Genomic DNA, 21,437 nt, shown 5'->3' on the forward strand with positions numbered 1-21,437 from the left:
TTGTGTGTAGGCCAGCGACACAAAATCTAAATTTAATCTATTTTAAATTCAGGCTGAAACAACAAAATGTTGAAAAAGTCAAGTGGTGCAAATACTTTCTGAAGGCACTGTGTGTATGTGTGTGTGATATATATACATACATATATACACAGTTGAAGCAAGTTTACATACACCTTAGCCAAATACATTTAAACTCACGTTTTTCACAATTCCTGACATTAAATCCTAGTAAAAATTCCCTGTCTTCGGTCAGTTAGGATCACCACTTTATTTTAAGAATGTGAAATATCAGAATAATAGTAGAGAGAATGATTTATTTCAGCTTTTATTTCTTTCACCACATTCCCAGTGGGTCAGACATTTACATACACTCAATTAGTATTTGGTAGCATTGCCTTTAAATTGTTTAATTTGGGTCAAACGTTTCAGGTAGCCTTCCACAATAAGTTGGGTGAATTTTGGCCCATTCCTCCTTACAGAGCTGGTGTAACTAAGTCAGGTTTGTGGGCCTCTTTGCTCGCACACACTTTTTCACTTCTGCCCACACATTTTCTATGGGATTGAGGTCAGGGCTTTGTGATGGCCACTCCAATACCTTGACTTTGTCGTCCTTAAGCCATTTTGCCACAACTTTGGAAGTATGCTTGGGGTCATTGTCCATTTGGAAGACCCATTTGCGACCAAGCTTTAACTTCCTGACTGATGTCTTGAGATGTTGCTTCAATATATCCACAATTTCCCTTCTTCATGATGCCATCTATTTGTGAAGTGCACCAGTCTCTCCTGCAGGAAAGCAGCCCCACAACATGATGCTGCCATGGTGTTTATACTTGCATACTATTGTTTGTACAGATGAACGTGGTACCTTCAGCCATTTGGAAATTGCTCCCAAGGATGAACCAGACTTGTGGAGGTCTACAATTTTTTTTCTTCTGAGGTCTTGGCTGATTTCTTTTGATTTTCCCATGATGTCAAGGAAAGAGGCACCGAGTTTGAAGGTAGGCCTTGAAATACATCCACAGGTACACCTCCAATTGACTCAAATGATGTCAATTAGCCTAACAGAAGCTTCTGAAGCCATTACATTTTCTGGAATTTTCCAAGCTGTTTAAAGGCATAGTCAACTTAGTGTATGTAAACTTCTGACCCACTGGAAATGTGATACAGTGAATTATAAGTGAAATAATCTGTCTGTAAACAATTGTTAGAAAAATTACTTGTGTCATGCACAAAGTAGATGTCCTAACCGACTTGCCAAAACTATAGTTTGTTAACAAGAAATTTGTGTAGTGGTTGAAAAACGAGTTTGCATGACTCCAACCTAAGTGTATGTAAACTTCCGACTTCAACTGTGTCTGTCTATCCATCTAAAAAACTATTCTGACATTTTATGGGAAAACAACATTGGGCCAGGGGGCACGTTTCCTTTGACAATGTGATTGGAAAGAATGGACATAAAGTACGCACACACAAAACACCGACACACACACACACACACAAATACCCCCCCCCCACCACCCCTCCCAATTAACATTGTTAGTATTATTCTGTTGATTTCCATGACCTGTTGATTTTAGATTTTTAGATTGTTAATGACTAGTTCTATTGTAACATTGTGCTTTGGCAATACGTATCAGTAGGCCATCGCAATAAAGCACATTTCAATTGAATTGAGAGGCTAATCAAACAACCATCAGACATGTGGGGACAGCAGCGCACATCTAACATCGACGCATACTTTATGTCCTGATATTTAATACATGATTGATGATAGTGGAGAAACAATGACGATGTGAATTCATAGTTGTTATGTATGGTTGGCGAGTCATATTGTGAATCTCCTGATAAACCTATAACAAGCATCATACATAGTTAACCATGTTTTAAAGGGACGGTATGAGATTTGCCATTGTGGGAATATGTACAACTGTCCCTCTCTTTGCACATAAATTCCATAGTTGTCACTTGTGGTGGGTTTGGAGCGTGCGTGCACACAGGTTTTCCCTGGTGTGCTGCCACAGGGAATAGCAGAGTTGTGGACCTTCCCATTTCCCAAGGGGTCTGGCAGAGACATGCGTGATAGGATGATTTGGCAATTAAGTCAATTCCCTCCGTGCTAATCCTTTGCAGCACTCTGTACCACAGAACCATCCAAAACAAAATCCTGCAACATAAATGGCTGACAGGTGTGGGATAATGGCATGAGAGTGCACTTTAGAAAATACACACACACACAGCTGTATGGGAAAGACTCTTCCCCAATACAGAATAGATCCACTGACCTGGTATACTGGGAAACTCAGTGACATAGAAACCTGTAATTGGAAGTTGCAGTGTTTGCAATTCTACAATACGTTTGACCAGGGTAAGGTCAAAAAGGAACATTTATATTTTGAGAATTGGAGTGAAGTTTAATTTGAGGTTAAATAATTAAAAGGGCAATCAACAGTTTAAACAATTACAAAGCCATTTCCCCACCCCTGTAAAAAGCTGAGGGATGGGGCTGGAGAAACGTACCCACTCAAATTCATAGACCGAGCTATGGATCGAAGGACTGACCATCCATGATATCAAAAATATAGTTTAACCATGTTGAGGCTATACTGTTTGTTTACAAACATTGGAGTAATGCAAACATATATTTGGGGTTCTGATGTAGTATGGCAGTTGAACTAAGCTAATGAGGCATTTATAAGTTATATTTTTGAAGAATCAATGGATACATATCATTAATTCATATGTGCATAAATTGATGTAGAGACTACATATCATTCATTAAAAAAATTTAAAAATGTATGTAGCAACTGCAGATTGCCCCTTTAACTATGGTACAAGTTGTGCGTAAAGGTTTCCTTTCAAAAGTAGTCACCAGAAGTACACAGTGTATTGACCAATGAAAACCTATATAAAAAGCTCAGAGGACAGTTGAAAGAGGTGAAAGGTTACCAGGGCATGAAGCTTCTCCTCCAGGTCCTGGTTGGCCCGCTGGGAGGCAGTGTAGCTGTTCTGCAGTCTGTGGAGAAGAGCAGAAAACAGAATTGTGTCTCAGTTAATAGTGCAGTGCCTACAGATAGAAAGGTTATCGGAAATCCACAGATGGTATGCTGCTGACTGATATGAGCCCACTGGTACAGAACGTAGCACTGCAGTAAAAAAAAATGAAAAAATTAAAATGTATGCAATCAACTCCCATCATAGTTCAGATGATGCGTTGTCTTCTCATGTGCGTCTCGTCTCAGACTGGTCGTCAAATAAATGAAAGAAACTGGCCATATAGACCAGAGTTATTGCCGCAATAAGGCACCAGAAAATGGGCACGTCCTGAAGTACGCATACTGTTCTTTTGGCAGTCACATCCGTACATTTAGTTTTGTTTATTTCCATTCACATTCAACAGCAGAGCGGTATGAATCTTCTCAGAGCACTTAATGAAGCCATCAGAGTTTTTCAACAGGTTAGACATTCGGCACAAATTACGAGAGATGGGAGGAAAGGGGAGAGAGGAGTCTAAACTAAACCCATTTCAATAGGGCCAAGGGCAATTACTTTTCCACTGTATCCACTGCCTCCTAAATTTGCTAGATAAATTCCACTCTAAAATGAGGTGGTGGTGGATTTTATGCGAACGCAATTATGATGCAGAAGAAATTCAAAGCGCAAAAATGGCAACGTAACAATTTTACACAGTTTTGCTTTTAATGGATGAGATGGGACCTGCAGTCATGTACTGTACAGGTATTGATGTTCCTGTTCTATAGAAATAGGTTACAACCCCTGATTAGGATAATGGTGGTGCACAATCATCATCAGTCACGCTCACAATGTGTAATGGTGAGCAACAGTAAAGAGGTGTGGGAATCAGGAAGTTCAGGGCACCAAAGCACACTGCTTTCAGTGAAATCTTTCAGTGAGTGTGAAATTACCTGCAAGTCAACTCCATGTGAAACTTTTTGAACAAAGAAACACTCCCAAAAAAATGTTCTTCATGAATCTTTCCCTGTAAGTAGAACTGAGTGGTTTCCGCTAGTTGGGCCATCTGCAAAGTCCAAATTGGCTAAGGGTTAGGTATTATGGTTAGCAGTGTGGTTAAGGTTAGGATTCAAATCAGATTTTATCTGCCACCAGGGCAAGTTTCACGACAATAAATACCAACCTGCAAATCTTTCAATACCGGTCATTTCTAATCACCTCTCTATGTCCATTGTTATATTAGTAATTTTGCCTTTGTTAACCTTTGTATGTTTCAAACCCCATCTCACAGAACCCCCGGAAGTGAGGTCTGCACAGTGCACCAGGGGCATCCTCTCTAGCCTGTTCGTCTCATCTCCTCTCTCTGCCCTGAGCCATACTGTGTGCTCATTTGACCATGCAGATGCGGACATGTTACAACAACTGCCTCTCCCGGGCCAACTGGCCAAGTGATTGATTCATCGATCGAACAATATTGCATAAGGACACACACACTGGTGTAACCTTGCCCTGATTACAACCCCAATGCAATGACACTAAAGCTATTGTAGTGTCCAGTATGCATCAGCGCTACCATTGCGTATCAATAGGATTCATTCTACAAAAACACCTGGATTTGACTGACATATTTCCCTCTCAATAACACCAACATTTCTTATTACCCTCTGGCACATCCTTCTCATTCCTCACTAATTAAAAAGTGTTCACTGCAAATCACCACCGATGATTTTCGCTCTCTTCGTCCCAATCAAAAATTCATAAACACATTTGAGCAAAGCTCACGGATTCCCACCGAGACCACAGTGGTAAACTCCTGCTGTATTTCACTGTTCAGAGGATAGTGATTCATTTTATTTAGAGCTGATGGAATTCAGAAAATAGGCAGAGCAATTAAAGTCACTTGATAGATCCACCAAGAAGTCGAATTGAATAGTCTGGCTGCCGTAAACAAATTAAATCAAGTCCTCAGAGAATAATTCACATGTGAAGGCTGCTCCTGGGTTGGGTAAAATTGTAGTCGTAAATACAACAATTGGCTTCTCATTCCCAGAGCCTTTTCTCCATGCAGAGTGATCTCTAAAAGCATCTGTGTAATGGTGCTGCTCGGTGATAATCAGATAGGACATAGGAGTGGAGCATACTCATTAAACAACGGTAATCCAATTTAACCATTACCTTTGCTGAGGCTGCATTGAAATGTGTGATCATCTGGTATGGACACGCAGATGGACCAGTGCATCCCGCATAGGCATGTAGCCTCATGCTCCGATTTATGATGGAAACGCTGCAGGGATAATTGAAAGTGACTGGTTGCTCTGACCAAAAAACAGGAAGAGACGCCTCTTGATTGGAGATAAACTGGGATGATTGCTTTTGAATTCCACACACACACACACACACACACACACACACACACACACACACACACACGGGATTTGAAATAAGCAGCCATGTGTTTTTTCCTGGAATCTTGACTTAAACATGTGCATTTTTTACATTACTGCACCCCAGAGCAAAACCATTTCTATATGCATGTGAACAGTAAATGACAAAGCTGTTTTTCCATATACAAGATACAAATTAAATGGCACATTTACATATAAAGAAAGATATGGGAAATGTATTGGAAAATATTTCAAATGGAGGCAACATATTTTACGATTTAAACGACATCTTGTGCATAAGAAACAGAATGGCAAACATTATCACCCGACACCAAATCGGGAAATGGTTGCCGCCAAGTTCTGTTAACCAGCATAAGCTGCAGACTTGTGTCCTGCCTCTGACAGAGTTTTAGTTTCCTAAGCAGGGCTCTACAGCGCTACAATTCTACTCGCATAAAGCGCATAAATATTTTGCTGTACGACCTGGAATTTTAATTTAGGAGCACCAGTGCGCCTTGAAAAATTAAGAATTCTAGCTTTATTACCTCAACTATTTTTCATTGTGCTCCTAAATTTCTTTGTGTGCGCCTACATTTTTCAACTTAGGCGCACACCTGCTCCTTGTAAGAAAGGTCAGCCTAGAACCCTTCTCAGTGTGGTGGTGGGAACCTCAGTGATCAATACCATTTCACTTCATAATGACAGCTTTACAATCTCATTCTTTTCTTTTGTATTTCACCCCCTTTATCTCCCCAATTTCGATCTGGTCTCATCACTGCAACTCCCCAACGGGCTCGGGAGGTGAAGGTCGAGTCATGCGTCCTCCGAAGCATGACCAGTCATCCCGCACTTCTTAACACCCACCCGCTTAACCCGGAAGCCAGCCGCACCAACGTGTCGGAGGAAACACCGTTCAACTAACGACCGAGGTTAGCCTGCAGGCGCCCTGCTCGCCATGGATTTGATGGACTGTTATAAAAAGGTCCATACCATTTTGAGATAAAAATCTGAATAGACCAATATAATAGAATGACCCGCCCTGTTCTTCATTCCCAATTGGTGATTACATAATTCTGCGTTGTTCGCTTCCCCTCGCTCATCAACTCACCCATTCTCCCCCATCATACTTCACTTCATTTATTTCATCTGCTGTTATATGTGTGAAATTAGTTTAGGCATAGTTTAGGTTCAGTTTCCAAACAATTACTGGGGGTGATTATCAACTGGACACGGTAACTGTCTGGAGGAGGGGGGGCAGGCACTATTTAAAAAATGATAAGCCCTCTTAAAACTGGTTATAACTCCAGTTCTGTTTGTGATATGAAGATTCTAACAAGGACAGTGTGTTATATAGAGTTACTTAGAAAAAGTCAAGGATAGAAGGGGGCATAAGTCACTTTATCTGTTTTTTTTATCATGAAAAGTCCAAATGACTGCTTTAGCGGTTCTAGTGTTAAACTCATGAATCTATTTGATCTGTCAATAAGCTTTTAAATGTTAACTGTAAACGGTGAATAATGTAAATCATTATTTAACAAGCTACAAGTTGTACACAGATGGTACTTGGATTGCCTTTTACTTCAGAATGAACTTGATTGACAAGCAGATGTGCAAAGATGGATTTCTTAATCAAGAGCAGGGAGGGTTGCAGGTGCGTCGCCAGGGAAACACAGCAAACCAGAATAATAATATGTAGGAGAAGCATTTGCTTTTAATCAGCTTCTGAAAGACTGGTGGCCATGTATTGTAGAGGAAGGCCTGATGTTATCACCAACTAGGGCTGACAGAGAAAGTGTGGTGGGGCACAGAAGAGCCCTGGGGCAATATCCTCCGATTGAACAACAACATTATGAAATACAGATATGCACTGAGTGTACAAAACATTAAGAACTCTTTCCATGACATAGACTGACCAGGTGAATCCAGGTGGAAGCTACGATCCCTTATTGATGTCACTTGTTAAATCCACTTCAAATCAGTGTAGATGAAGGGGAGGAGACAGGTTAGAGAAGGACTTGTAAGCCTTGAGACAACTGAGACATGGATTGGGGCAAGACAAAAGATTTAGGGGCCTTTGAACAGGGTATGGTACTAGGTGCCAAGCGCACCGGTTTGTGTCAAGAACTGTACCCCTGCTGTGTTTTTCACGCTCAACAGTTTCCCGTGTGTATTGAGAATGGGCCCCCACCCAAACACCATCCAGACAACTTGTGTGTAGATAACAGCACAGACTTCCTGGCAATGTTCCATGTGGCAGAAACTTAACAAAACATTCTGAAATAGGCAATCCAACATGCCCGGAGGTTGAGGGAATTAAAGTAACAACTAGATGCATAATCAGACAGATAAGATCTCATTAATTCAACAGCTTTGATCAAATTCATTAAAAATGGATTGCCGGGGAAGGTATTCATTTAATCTTTCTGTGTGGGGAAAAAGGTGTGGTGGGGAGAGGAAGTGAGTGAGCGCGGTGTGCGGTGTAAGGGAATATTATCTGTGTTATGAGATAGCGAGAGAGCTTCCCATGACACTGACAACTGGCTCAGAATATGAGGGAGGTCGAACTCGTCACCTGCGGAACTTGTCTCTCATCTTCTCCAGGTCGTCGCGGGTACGACCCATCTCCTCCCGCATGTAGTGGCGGCTGGTCTCAAACTCCGTCTCCATGGCCTCCATCTTGTGGGTGGTGTGGGAGAGCCGCCGGCGCAGGTCTTCATTCTGCTGCTGCAGGATCCTGGAGGGGAGGGACGGGTGGAGAGGGGGGACAGTCAGCCCAGGTGCAGTGGAATGATTCACAGACAGTATCGCATTTCACAGTGACTAGACTGACAAGACGAACAGAGAGCCATGAGAACTTGCTTCAGCCACAGAATTCAGGGAGACACAGTTAACTGACAAACTGAATTTGAGTGAATGACAAAATATCAAAATGGGGAATAAAGAAAAGCCATAATTAACAACTATGATAAGCATAATAAGGGAAAACTGGTATGAGAAAAAGTCATTCATTTTGCTGCTGCATGCATATGAGTGCATATTTATGACATATACATTTTTCCGGTATGCGAGAGCAAGAGAGAGCACATGGTTGGCCACAGCCCTCTGTGTGTGTCTGCAGCGGGCAGGCGAGTGGCCTGTGTCTTGCGTGATTGCCTGACTTTGCCCAGGTCCCTTTGTCCTCGTGTGTCTGTGGATTTAATGGGAGATACTGTCAGGATGCTGGGGGGACGGAGCAGCTGACATGGGACAGGACACATCTGCTATCTGCCACAACCCAATGTCCCCAATCCTGTCACCACACCACGCAGCATCCTGCCACACACTCACTGCTGGCTGCACACATCTATTAAAACCACAGTTCTCTCAGTCTGTCCAATCTGGCTCAGGTGCATGACAGCGGTTAAAACAAGACCACAGGGTTTTTCAACACGTCACTGACACATTCAACCAGCAACAGATAGCTCAATAAAAAGCAAAAAGAAAGCCAGGAGAAAGGAGGAGAGAGGAGGATATGCAGATACAGGCAGCTAGTTAGCAGCAGAAAGCTCCTAACTACCGTCCACTGACGTATGTTTAGGCTGTGATTTCCAATAGGCTCAGATTAGGTTGTGAGAGCCAGGCAATTGATTAGGCAGACATGGGACCACATCAGCAGCATCCAGGTGCGTTACCCAGTGACAGGGTGTGATCGGGTGTGACAGTGTGGAATCAAATTAGCCCTCACACCGCTGTCTGTTCCCCCGCGCTGCGTCTGCAAAGATCAATTGGACTTTTCCCACACCTAACAGCTTGCAGACACTAAATCTTTAAAATCGAAGCGAGGTCCCATCCTGACACTTCCAGAGCCAGAGGGTAGTCCTCTTCACTAAGTCTACTGCTTAAGAGAGGGGAAGGAAGGAATACACACACATTTAGCCTACGCATGCAGACACGCATGCCAACCAGAACGGCTCAAGAAAAGAGAACATCAATTATTTATGGTATGTTCTGGTTGGTGGGGGGGGGACCAATGTCTAACTCTATAAATATACACAGGATTTCACACTGTTCTGGGCTCTTTCAGGGCACAGGTTTGAGTAACAGGCAGAAAATTGGTATTTGGCACAGTCTGTGGGTACTACCCAGTTCCTTCAGTCCTTTTGTAAATAACCCATCAGTTAGTACATTTTGCAGACTGATAGGAAATGTAATTGACACCCAACTAAAGAAACAAAGTGAAAGTCCATATTTTACAACGTAAACAATACCTTTCCAGGAGTTAAAAGAACGCTCTTGATGACTTAACGATACCGAGATCAGATAAGGGAGGTGGAATTGTGATTTCTAATACCAACATATATATCGAAAAAATTGTATGTTGGATGATTAAAAATATGTTACAAGGAATAGATTTTCAATTAATAAAGTCCTCCTTAAAGGACTACAAAATAAATGGTTGACAGAACAGGAATTTAAATATCTGTGTCCCAAAACCTAGTTTAGACACAAATCAACCACAGACCCTCCATTAAGACCTATCGTTTCAGGTACTGGCTCCCAAACAGAAAAAGTGTCTCGTTATGTGGACTTACACATTTATCCATTAGTCAAACAGTTGCTCTTGATGTCTCATAGCTATATACTGTGGCAGCCCAGGGTAGTCAGAGGTGAAACTCACAATAAAATAAGCTTTAGGATCTGGGGGGCTGCAGTTGCTTCATGGGCCCAGCAGGTGACTGGCTGTCGGCAAGGACTCGTTTCCCTGGCAACTCCAGGCAAGGTGTCCCTTCTGGCCACAGTTGTAACACCTTCTCTGGCTCCCGCTAACTAGCAGCCACCGCCGCCGCCTCGGGGGTGATCTGGGTTCAGTAATAGGAGGCGGTCTTGAAGCGGGGTTCAAATAGGTGTCTCCCTTTCTACCATGTGTTGATTCGGCCTTGACTTCAGGCCTACTGGGCTCTGGCCTTCGCAAACACCTCTACAGTAACCTGGTGATTTTCTATTAAAGCGAGCAGGGCATCAACTGACGGGGGTTGCTCTGGGCAGCATGGCGCTTTGCATCGGTGGGGAGGATACATTTGTCTATTACCAGTCGATCTATAGCTGATGGCCCGTCCCCCGTGGTAAGCCACTTCTAGTTAATCTAACCAGCTCGGCTATTTGAGGTCTTACCGGGGCGTGGACATCATAGGCCCAGAAGTAGAACAGTTGTGCCCGGGTTGGTAGGTTGTGCCTATAATGGGCCAAGATGGCAGTTTTCAGAGCAGCATAGTTGTCGACATCCGCCAGTGCCAAGTCCCTACAGGCCTTCTGGGCTGATCCAGTCAGAAAGGGGCCACTTTGCCAGCCAAGTCCTCCTAGGGACATCGCTCTGTGGTGCGCTCAAATACCTCTGGATAAGCTTCAATGTCATCTTCAGCAGTTAGCTTGGCAAGGATCTTGCCTGGTTCCGTCATTCGATTCGGCCGAACCATGACTTGACTAAGCTGTGTGAAGGCCTCCTGAAGGGCAAGGAGGCTTTGGGCTTGCACCAGCTGAGTTACAGCGTCTTCCATGAATCACCAGCCCCAGTTGGTGCCTGTAGAGCTGTCCATGGTGCCGACTCACCTTGGCCTCTCTAGCCCTCGGGAGCTGACAAAGGTCCTGCTCCTTCCTTTGTAGAGGCCTGCTGGCCCCCGGTTTTCCATAACACCAATATTGCAAATGATGAGGCCCTCAAATTCTTCCTCCCCAACCGCTTAAGCAATGTGCCTACAAATTACATAATTGAGCTTGCACAACTAATGCTTACTAAAAACTATTTTCTATTTGATAAATATATCACTACCTACAGACTTTTGGAAAAGCAACGAGAACTCCATTAGCTTCCAACTACGCAAATCTATTCTTGGGAAAATTCGAATTGGATTTTATTCATGAAAATAATCCTTACAAAGATCATGTTAAATATTGGACCCGATATACAGAAGATTGCTTTATGATCTGGACGGGTTCCGAAATTAAATGAACTTCTTAACTACAATCAAACAATTTCCTTCACTATGGAAAATACCATTAACTATAGATTTCTTAGATATAGATTGTCCCTTTTGTAACAAGTACAAGTACTACAGTTTACAGAAAACCTACAGATAGTTATCGCCCTCTCCTTGAGCGTTTTCGCTTGAGAGGATCCCTTGATGCCTGGCTTGATAAAGCTCAAAAAACACAAGTTTAAACAGAAACCAGTTAATAAAACAAAAACAGAATCCAGTTTTCTGTAAACTACATACTTACTTTCAATGATAGCCATAATGGCATCAAGTGTATTGTCAATAAACATTGACACAGACTCCTATTTAAATTCTGCCTTCCAGAATCCACCTTTATTCACCGATAAATGGTCAAGAAATCTATCAAACATACATTACCGTTCAAAAGTTTGGGGTCACTTAGAAATGTCCTCGTTCTTGAAAGAAAAGCACATTTTTTTGTCCATTAAAATAACATAAAATTGATCAGAAATACAGTGTAGACATTGTTAATGTTGTAAATGACTATTGTAGCTGGAAACGTCTGATTTCTAATGGAATATCTACATAGGCGTACAGAGGCCCATTATCAGCAACCATCACTCCTGTGTTCCAATGGCACGTTGTGTTAGCTAATCCAAGTTTATCATTTTAAAAGGCTAATTGATCATTAGAAAACCCTTTTGCAATTATGTTAGCACAGCTGAAAACTGTTGCACTGATTAAAGAAGCAATAAAACTGTCCTTCTTTAGACTAGTTGAGTATCTGGAGCATCAGCCTTTGTGGGTTCGATTACAGGCTCGAAATGGCTAGAAACAAAGAACTTTCTTCTGAAACTCGTCAGTCTATTCTTGTTCTGAGAAATAAAGGCTATTTCATGCGAGAAATTGCCAAGAAACTGAAGATCTCGTACAAAGCTGTGTACTATTCCCTTCACAGAACAGCGCAAACTGGCCCTAACCAGAATAGAAAGAGGAGTGGGAGGCCCCGATGCACAACTGAACAAGATGACAAGTACATTAGTGTGTCTAGTTTGAGAAACAGACGCCTCACAAGTCCTCAACTGGCAGCTTCATTAAATAGTACCCGCAAAACAGCAGTCTCAACGTCAACAGTGAAGAGGCGACCCTGGGATGCTGGCCTTCTAGGCAGAGTTCCTCTGTCCAGTGTCTGTTCTTTTGACCATCTTAATCTTTTCCTTTTTATAGGCCAGTCTGAGATATGGCTTTTTCTTTGATATGATTAGGTGAGCAAACACCGGGGGCAGTAATGATTTCTGAGTTGCCCTTCGTGACCACTCCCATACCCTATAACTCTATTTCTTTGTGTCTAATTTCTATAAAGGTAGTCCAGAAAAGCCACATCCCTGATTGGCAACTGTGATTAGAAGGACCTGCTGCTCATCTGTTGTTCTTTACAAATGCTGTTTTGAATGAAAAGAAAATTGTACCTACACACTAAAGGCTGTAAAGGCGAAACGTCTGTGTACGCTATCCCTGTTGCAGTGAAAATAATGAAAAACATAGAATAAGCTTTATGCGACATCTTTTTGAGTTCAAACCCTTTTAATTTGTCTGAATTGTCAGGTTTTACGCAACAGCCAAGCTTCTGGGCGAGCGCGACAGTTCTCTTTTGATTAGGTAATACCCTGTAACCCTGTACTTGAGATAAATATGTGTGCTCTGTACGCATGTACACAACACATACGAAAAGTATTCAGACCCCTTCCCCACAATTTATGTTATATTCTAATATTGATGAAATATTTTTCGCCCCTCAATCTACACACAATTCCCCATAATGACAAAGCAAAAATAGGTTTTAGGAATTGAGACTTCATAAATACATTTCATTGATTGATATTAAAAATGTAAAACAAAAATATCTAATTTACATAAGTATTCAGACCCTTTGCTATGAGACTCGAAATTGAGCTCAGATGCATCCTGTTTCCATTGATCATCCGAGGTGTTTCTACAAAGTGATTGGAGAACACCTGTGGGAAATTCAATTGATTGGACATGATTTGGAAAGGCACACACACACCTGTCTATATAAGGTCCCACAGATGACAGTGCATGTCAGAGCAAAAACAAAGCCATGAGGTCAAAGGAATTGTCCATCGAGCTCCGAGACAGGATTGCGTCGAGGCACAGATCTGGGGAAGGGTACCAACATATTTCTGAAGCATTGAAGATCCCCAAGAACACAATGGCCTCCAACATTCTTAAATGGGAGAAGTTTGGAACCACCAAGACCCTTCCTAAAGCTGGCCCCCGGCCAAACTGAGCAATCGGGGGAGAAGGGCCTTGTTTAGGGAGGTGACCAAGAATCCAATAGTCACTCTGACAGAGCTCCAAAGTTCCTCTGTGGAGATGGGAGAACCTTCCAAAAGGACAATCATCACTTCACCAATCAGGCCTTTATGGTAGAGTGGCTAGACGGAAGCCACCCCTCAGTAAAAATGCACGACAGCCCGCTTGGAGTTTGTCAAAAGACACCTAAAGAACTCTCTGACCATGAGAAGCAAGATTCTCTGGTCTGATGAAACCAAAATGTAACTCTTTGGCCTGCATGCAAAGCGTCATGTCTGGACGAAATCTGGCCATGCCTACAGTGAAACATGATGGTGCCAGCATCATGCTGTGGGGATGTTTTTCAGCGGGCAGGGACTGGAGCTGACCAAGGTCCTGCTCCTTCCTTTGTAGCTCCCTGACTAGTCAGGATCAAAGGAAAGATGAACAGAGCAAAGTAAGAGAAATCCTTGATGAAAAGCTGCTCCAAAGCGCTCTGGACCTCAGGCTGGAGCAAAGGTTCACCTTCCAACAGGACAACGACCCTAAGCACACAATGTGGGGCGGCAGATAGCCTAGCGGTAAGAGCGTTAGGCCAGTAACCGAAAGGTTGCTAGTTTGAATCCCAGAGTCGACAAGGTGAAAAATCTGTTGATTTACAAGGCACGTAACCCCAATTGCTCCAGGGTCAGCGTCAATGATGGCAACATTTTAATTTCACACCGCACAGGTTACAAATATAAGCGCCTCCTATTTGACCTTTATAAGAAGCTAAGCTTATGCCTTGGGTAAAGAATAGCAAAGGGAACGTAATCCACTCTATTCTGCTGTAAATGTAAGCATTGAGGAAAAATGTAGATGCATTATATGGTACAATACAAGAACTCCTGCTAACCAATGCACAGTGTGTATATAAAAGCTTTGGATCTAACCTGGATGATTTACAACAGCAAAGCAAAATGAGCATGTCACAGCATAAAAGGGTCTTGCAATTTCAGACAACCTAGCACCCGAGTCCACAGTGGTTGGGATACTTTTTCGGCTGTGTTACAAACAGCCTTGCACACTGAGATGCTCCACGGGAGTCAACAAAGAGGTGGAGGAGAGTGGCAAAGGCACATTGGGGAAATAACTGAGATAAGGGAAAACAGAGATTCAAAAGCTTTCAGAAAGTAATTTGAAAGACTGGGATTGTAAGACGTTCTCAGAGGTCTTTTTTTTTTTTACAAGCTTTAAACTTTGTCCTTGTGATCAGAGAGGTAGGCGTGTGCATCATAGTGAGCTGAAAAAATGGGAAATGCTATCAAAAATTGAACAAAAAAACTACATTTGCAACAGGCCTACAGCGAAACACCCAACAGCAACGCTTAGGATGGCCAACAGAACGACAGCCATCCCTAGGCCTCTGATGTCTATTTCCCTGACTGCTTCATGGCAACAACATCATCAGTCATCTCATCACTGTCGCTTCTTGTCTTTCATAGGCCCCTTATCCCATGGTAGTCACAACCTGACACTGAGTGACAGAATACAACAGGTACACGTCTCGAGATAAAGGCTGGAAGGATGCATGTGTGTGTTATGTCTAGTCAACCAAACAGAAAATCAGACCCGGCATATGGGAAGAGGTAAACAAAAAGCCTCTAAATAAAATAAGCGTAGTTGAACATGGCTGGTTGAAAGGACGAGGCCGTTTATAACTGAGTGAGGCAAATGCAAGGTTCTAGCGGAGAATGAGAAACAATTCCCGGCCGAGTTGGACTTTTCTGACCTGTTCCCCATTCGGAGGGGTATGGTGGAAGGAGGGAGAGAGAGGAGGAAGATCTGTCTGTCAATCGACGTGTCGGTAATCCCATTCATCTGAGAAACAACATGTTGGGAGATTTACTCCTCACAGTCCTCTGCAGCATATGCAGTAGACCAACAGCCAAGATTCAGCATGACAAAACCGCTCTACTACTGGGGAGACAGAACCAGCTCTGGCCTTTGTGGAGGCTTGGTGCCTTGAGGAATTCCAGGGCAAGAGTGGGCAACTGGGCGGTACTCATTAACAGCAGCACTCAGCTCAGGTCCGGTTGTATTCAGTCAGACAGGTCATCTCCCACAGAATTATTCAACATCCCACACGAGCACAGGGGCATCTAGGCCAATCGATTATGTTGCCTGTGTGCCACAAAGCAGCTTACCAGCATTTCCCACCACAGGGAAGAGAGAGGGAGGGAGGATCCAACAGCCACTACGTCAGCGGAATTTCATGAAGCATTGTGGTCTGATGCCCATACGTGTGGATAGTGGCCTGACAACATTTACTTTAGCGCGCACGTCACAGCTTGTTCACTAACACCAAAGGGCACTTCACTTGTAGTGTACCACAAGAGACAGAGACTGCGCTAGACTTCACTGTGAGAGGATAAGACGAAACTTCAAAAAAAACACAGGCACTGTCACACACACACTTGATAGATTTAGTAGTCATTAGCTGAGTATAGGGATTCCTGTGGGAGTGGAAGTCGAGCGGAGGAGGACAGGAGGACTGATGGAGGTGAGAGTGCCATCTGTAACTAGAACTAGTGGTCGGGCTCTGCTTTGACTCATCGTTAGCTGTGTGGCAGCAGCAGGTGTGTGCTTTCACAGCCTGGACTGCCGAGGCTCTCAGGGAGGTCCGGCAGGAAGATGGCATTGATCACACAGATTCACTCTGAGCCCAGTCTGGGGTGGGAGGAGGAGAGGGAGGAGGGAGGTGTGGTTGACAGATGTTGGTGCTAACAGCAACCTGCTCCTCTTCCATTCGCCCACCTGTGCAGCGCCCATCCGACCACACCGCAGGGCCTAGTCATCATCGCACCAGATGGGATCTCCCATATCTCCATGAACCCTCCCTCCCCTCTGTCTCAGTGCTACTGACGCAGAGGCTGGGTGTCTGAGGGTGTATTCACACTTGGTCACTTTCAGCCAATTTTTGTGAACTGAGTGCGATTCGCTTGTTTTTTTGTGCAGTGTGAAGACTCCAAAGGAACTCCGACCCTTCAAAAGAGCCCGCGAAGCAAACCGGACTGAGACCACCTCGAGAGTTCGTTTCGCTTGAATTCCATTGGTTCGGTTCCTTATTTTTTGGGCAATGTGAACACAAAGCTCCGCAGGTTCACTTGTCATTATTCCCGCATACACACTAGATTACTGCAACACCATTTCCCCTGCCATAACCCTTCACATTGGTGCCACAAGAGAGAGAAGATGATATGCAGGGTCGTATTCATTATGCAAATTCTGTTGGCGAAGCGTTTCTTAAACGGAAGCAGACGGAACGGGGAGAAACCTACCTGAATTTGTCCAATAGAAACTCGTTTTAGTTCACTGTTTGGCCAATGATTACATCCCAGGTTCGCCAAAAAAAAACTTGTGCTGTTTTTGGATATTGATTGGCGATTGTCAAGGATGCACAGAAAGTAAAAAATGTGGAGTTTTTAGTTCAGATTATTTGTTTGCAATATGTGATCTATAGGCTAAGAGATTCATAAACTGTTTATTCGATTGTGGGGTTTAAATAGCGTGATTAGACACCAACATATTTGGTGAGAATCACAACATTGGGTACAAAATAAATTCTAGCTCTTAAAGGGGCCTACAATGGGTGTACAATTTTCAATTACAGCATTATTTAATCAGTGGTTATTCTTATGCTATTTATTCTGTTACTAATAATATTTACTATTTTAATAGTATTTTCTGATTACAAATATTATGTTGCATCTTTAGACTAAATGCAATCTATTTGCTATTAAAATGTACAGTGCATTTGGAAAGTATTCAGACCCCTTGACTTTTTCCATACTTTGTTACGTTACAGCCTTATTCTAAAATTGATTACATTTTTATTTCCTCATCAATCTAGACACAATGCCCCATAATGACAAAGCAAAAACAGGTTTATAGATTAATAAAAAAAAAATGAAATATGACATTTACATACAGTACCAGTCAAAAGTTTAGACACACCTACCTAAGGGTTAAACTTTATTTTTACTATTTTCTACATTGTAGAATAATAGTGAAGACATCAAAACTATGAAATAACACATGGATTCATGTAGTACCCAAAAAAGTTACATCAAAATATATGTTCTATTTGAGATGCTTCAAAGTTGCCACCCTTTGTCTTGATGACAGCTTTGCACACTCTTGGCATTCTCTCAACCAGCTTAACCTGGAATGCTTTTCCAACAGCCTTGAAGTTACCACGCATGTTGAGCACTTGTTGGCTGCTTTTCCTTCACTCTGCGGTCCGACTAATTCCAACCATCTCAATTGGGTTGAGGTCGGGTGATTGTGGAGGCCAGGTCATCTGATGCAGCACTACATCACTCTCCCTCTTGGTCAAATAGTCCTTACACCGCCTGGATGTGTGTTTTGGGTCATTGTCCTGTTGAAAAACAAATGATAGTCCCACTAAGCGCAAACCAGATGGGATATCGCTGCAGAATGCTGTGGTAGCCATGTTGGTTAAGCGTGTCTTGAATTCTAAATAAATCAGAGTGTCACCAGCAAAGCACTCCCACACCACCACCTCCATGCTTCACGGTGGGGCCCACACATGCAGAGACCATCCATTCACCTACTCTGCGTCTCAAAGATACGGCGGTTGGAACCAAAAACCTCAAATTTGGACTCATCAGACCAAAGGACAGATTTCCACCTGTCTAATGTCCGTTGCTCGTGTTTCTTGGCCCAAGCAAGTCTCTTCTTATTGGTGTCCTTTGGTAGTGGTTTCTTTTCAGAAATTCGACCATGAAGGCCTGATTCACGCAGACTCCTCTGAACAGTTGATGTTGAGATGTGTCTGTTACTTTAACTCTGTGAAGCATTTATTTGGGCTGCAATTTCTGAGGCTGGTAACTCTAGTGAACTTATCCTCTGTAGCAGAGGTAACTCTGGGTCTTCCTTTCCTGTGGCGATCCTCATGAGAGCTAGTTTCATCATAGCGCTTGATGGTTTTTGCGATTGCACTTTCAAAGTTCTTGAAATTTTCCGGATTTACTGATTTTAATTTCTTAAAATAATGGACTGTCATTTCTCTTTTCTTATTTGAGCGGTTCCTGACATAATTTGGAATTGGTATTTTACCAAATAGGGCTATCTTCTGTACACCACCACTACCTTGTCACAACACAACTGGTTGGCTCAAATGCATTAAACTTCTTTGGGATAGGGGGCGGTATTTTGACGTCCAGATGAAAAGCGTGCCCAGAGTAAACTGCCTGCTACTCAGGCCCAGAAGCTAGGATATAGATTTCGATAGAGAACACTAAAGTTTCTAAAACTGTTAAAATAATGTCTGAGTATAACAGAACTGAAACGGCAGGCAAAACCCCGATGACAAACCATCCCCCCCCCAAAAAAAAAATCATCCTACCACTGATTTCAATGGCTGGCACTTTTATAATAGGGCGAAATCATGCCCGATTGCAGTTCCTAGGGCTTCCACTAGATGTCAACAGTCTTTAGAAAGAGTTTCAGGCTGGTTTTTGGAAAAATGAGACAGAAATTGTAGTTTTTCTAGGTGGCTCCCATTTTGGCTGTAGTGTTTCCAAGCAAGTGAATGAGAGCGCGTTTTGGTATTTTTCTCCGGTAAAGACAATAACGATTCTCTGTCTTAAATTTTAAAGTTTATTTGCGTATTAGGGTACCTAAGGTTTGATTATAAACGTTGATTGACTTGTTTGGATAAGTTTATTGGTAACGTTTGGGATTGATTTTGTATGCATTTTGAAGGAGGGAAACCGAGTGGATTATTGACTGAAGCGCGCCAGCTAAACAGAGTTTTTATGGATATAAAGAAGGACTTTATCAAACAAAAGGACCATTTGTAATGTAACTGGGACCTTTTGGAGTGCCAACAGAAGAAGATCTTCAAAGGTAAGGCATATATTATATCGCTATTTCTGATTTTCGTGTCGCAACTCCCTGTTTGAAAATGATTTGTTCTGCATTTGTGTGCTGGGTGCTGTCTTCTTGAAACTTCATGAAAGTTTAATATTTATAGTAATTTAATTTGAATTTGGCGCTCTGCCATTTCACCGGATGTTGGCCAGGTGGGACGCTACCGTCCCACGTGTCTGTAAGAAGTTAATTAAGGAAAGAAATTCCAAAAATGAACTTTTAACAAGGCACACCTGATTATTGAAATGTATTCCAGGTGACTACCTCATGAAGATGGTTGAGAGAATACCAAGCATGTGCAAAGCTGTCAAGGCAAAGGGTGGCTACTTTGAAGAATCTCAAATATAAAATATATTTTGATTTGTTAAACACTTTTTTGATTACTACATGATTCTATAAGTGTTATTTCATAGTTTTGATGTCTTCACTATTATCCTATAATGTAGAAAATAGATCAATTAAAAGTCTCATTCTTCTATGCAGATCCTCTCAAGCTCTGACAGGTTGGATGGGGAGTGTTGCTGCACAGCTATTTTTAGGTCTCTCCAGGGATGTTCAAACCGGGTTCAAGTCTGGGCTCTGGCTGGGCCACTCAAGGACATTGAGACTTGTCCCGAAGCCACTCCTGCGTTGTCTTGGCTGCGTGCTTAGGGTCGATGTCCTGTTACAAGGTGAACCTTTGCCCCAGTCTGAGGTCCTGAGCGCTGTGGAGCAGGTTTTCATCAAGGATCTTTCTGTACTTTGCTCCGTTCATCTTTCCCTTATGTCTCCCAGTCCCTGCCGCTGAAAAACATCCCCACAGCATGATGCTGCCACCATCATGCTTCACCATAGCGATGGTGCCAGGTTTCCTCCAGATGTGATGCTTGACATTCAGGCCAAAGAGTTCAATCTTGGTTCCATCAGACCAAAGAATCTTGTTTCTCATGGTCAGAGTCATTCAGGTGCCTTTTTTCAAACTCCAAGCGGGCTGTCATGTGCCTTTTACTGAGGAGTGGCTTCCGTCTGGCCACTCTACCATAAAGGCCTGATTATTGGAGTGCTGCAGAGATGGCTGTCTTTCTGGAAGGTTCTCCCATCTCCACAGAGGAAGTCTGGAGCTCTGTCAGAGTGACGATCGGGTTCTTGGTCACCTCCTTGACCAAGGCCATTCTCTCCCAATTGCTCAGTTTGGTCAGGCGGCCAGCGCTAAGAAGAGTCTTGTTGGTTCCAAACTTCTTCTATTTGAGAATGATGGAGGCCACTGTGTTCTTGGGGACCTTCAATGCTGCAGAAATCTTTTGGAACCTTTCCCCAGATATGTGCTTTCGACACAATCCTGTCTCTGAGCTCTATGGACAATCCTTCGACCTTATGGCTTGGTTTTTGCTCTGATATGCACCGTCAACTGCGGGACCTTATATAGGCAGATGTGTGCCTTTCCAAATCATGTCCAATCAATTGAATTTACCACAGGTGGACTCCAAGTTGTAGAAACATCAAGGATGATCAATGGAAACAGGATACACCGGAGCTCAATTTCGAGTCTTTGGTATGCCAAAGGGTCTGAATACTTAAGTAAATAAGCTATCTGTTTTTATTTTTAATACATTTGCAAACATTTCTAAAGACCTATTATGGGGTATTGTGTTTAGATTTATGAGGAAAACAGCGTATTTAATCAATTTTAGAATAAGGCTGTAACATAAAATAAAAAGTCAAGGGGTCTGAACACTTTTCAAATGCACTGTAAGTAGCTATATTTATATGTCCCATATCTGTCCCATAAAACATTCTGATGGAATGGCTTGTCCTGCACTTCGTAAAAACCCACAGTGCATTGAGTGAATGTTGGAAAAAGATCTTGGTTCCTCTCTAAACA

At 42.7% G+C, this 21,437-nt stretch overlaps 1 protein-coding gene across 2 annotated transcripts in view; it reads right to left on the reverse strand.

Annotated features, from left to right (window-relative positions):
* LOC106605561 (tight junction-associated protein 1) overlaps positions 1-21,437 on the reverse strand; it is a 147,995-nt gene that overhangs the window by 31,353 nt on the left and 95,205 nt on the right. For both annotated transcript variants that reach the window (XM_045720119.1, XM_045720112.1), the window contains 2 exons: positions 7,927-8,088; positions 2,947-3,013 (listed from right to left, as the gene is read on the reverse strand). In XM_045720119.1, coding sequence (XP_045576075.1) covers positions 2,947-3,013; positions 7,927-8,030 — 171 coding nt within the window. In that variant the 5' untranslated portion in view covers positions 8,031-8,088. The remainder of the gene's footprint in view (positions 1-2,946; positions 3,014-7,926; positions 8,089-21,437) is intronic.

The sequence above is a fragment of the Salmo salar genome, chromosome ssa01 (genome assembly GCF_905237065.1).
Source record: "Salmo salar chromosome ssa01, Ssal_v3.1, whole genome shotgun sequence".
In the NCBI taxonomy this organism is placed as follows: domain Eukaryota; kingdom Metazoa; phylum Chordata; class Actinopteri; order Salmoniformes; family Salmonidae; genus Salmo; species Salmo salar.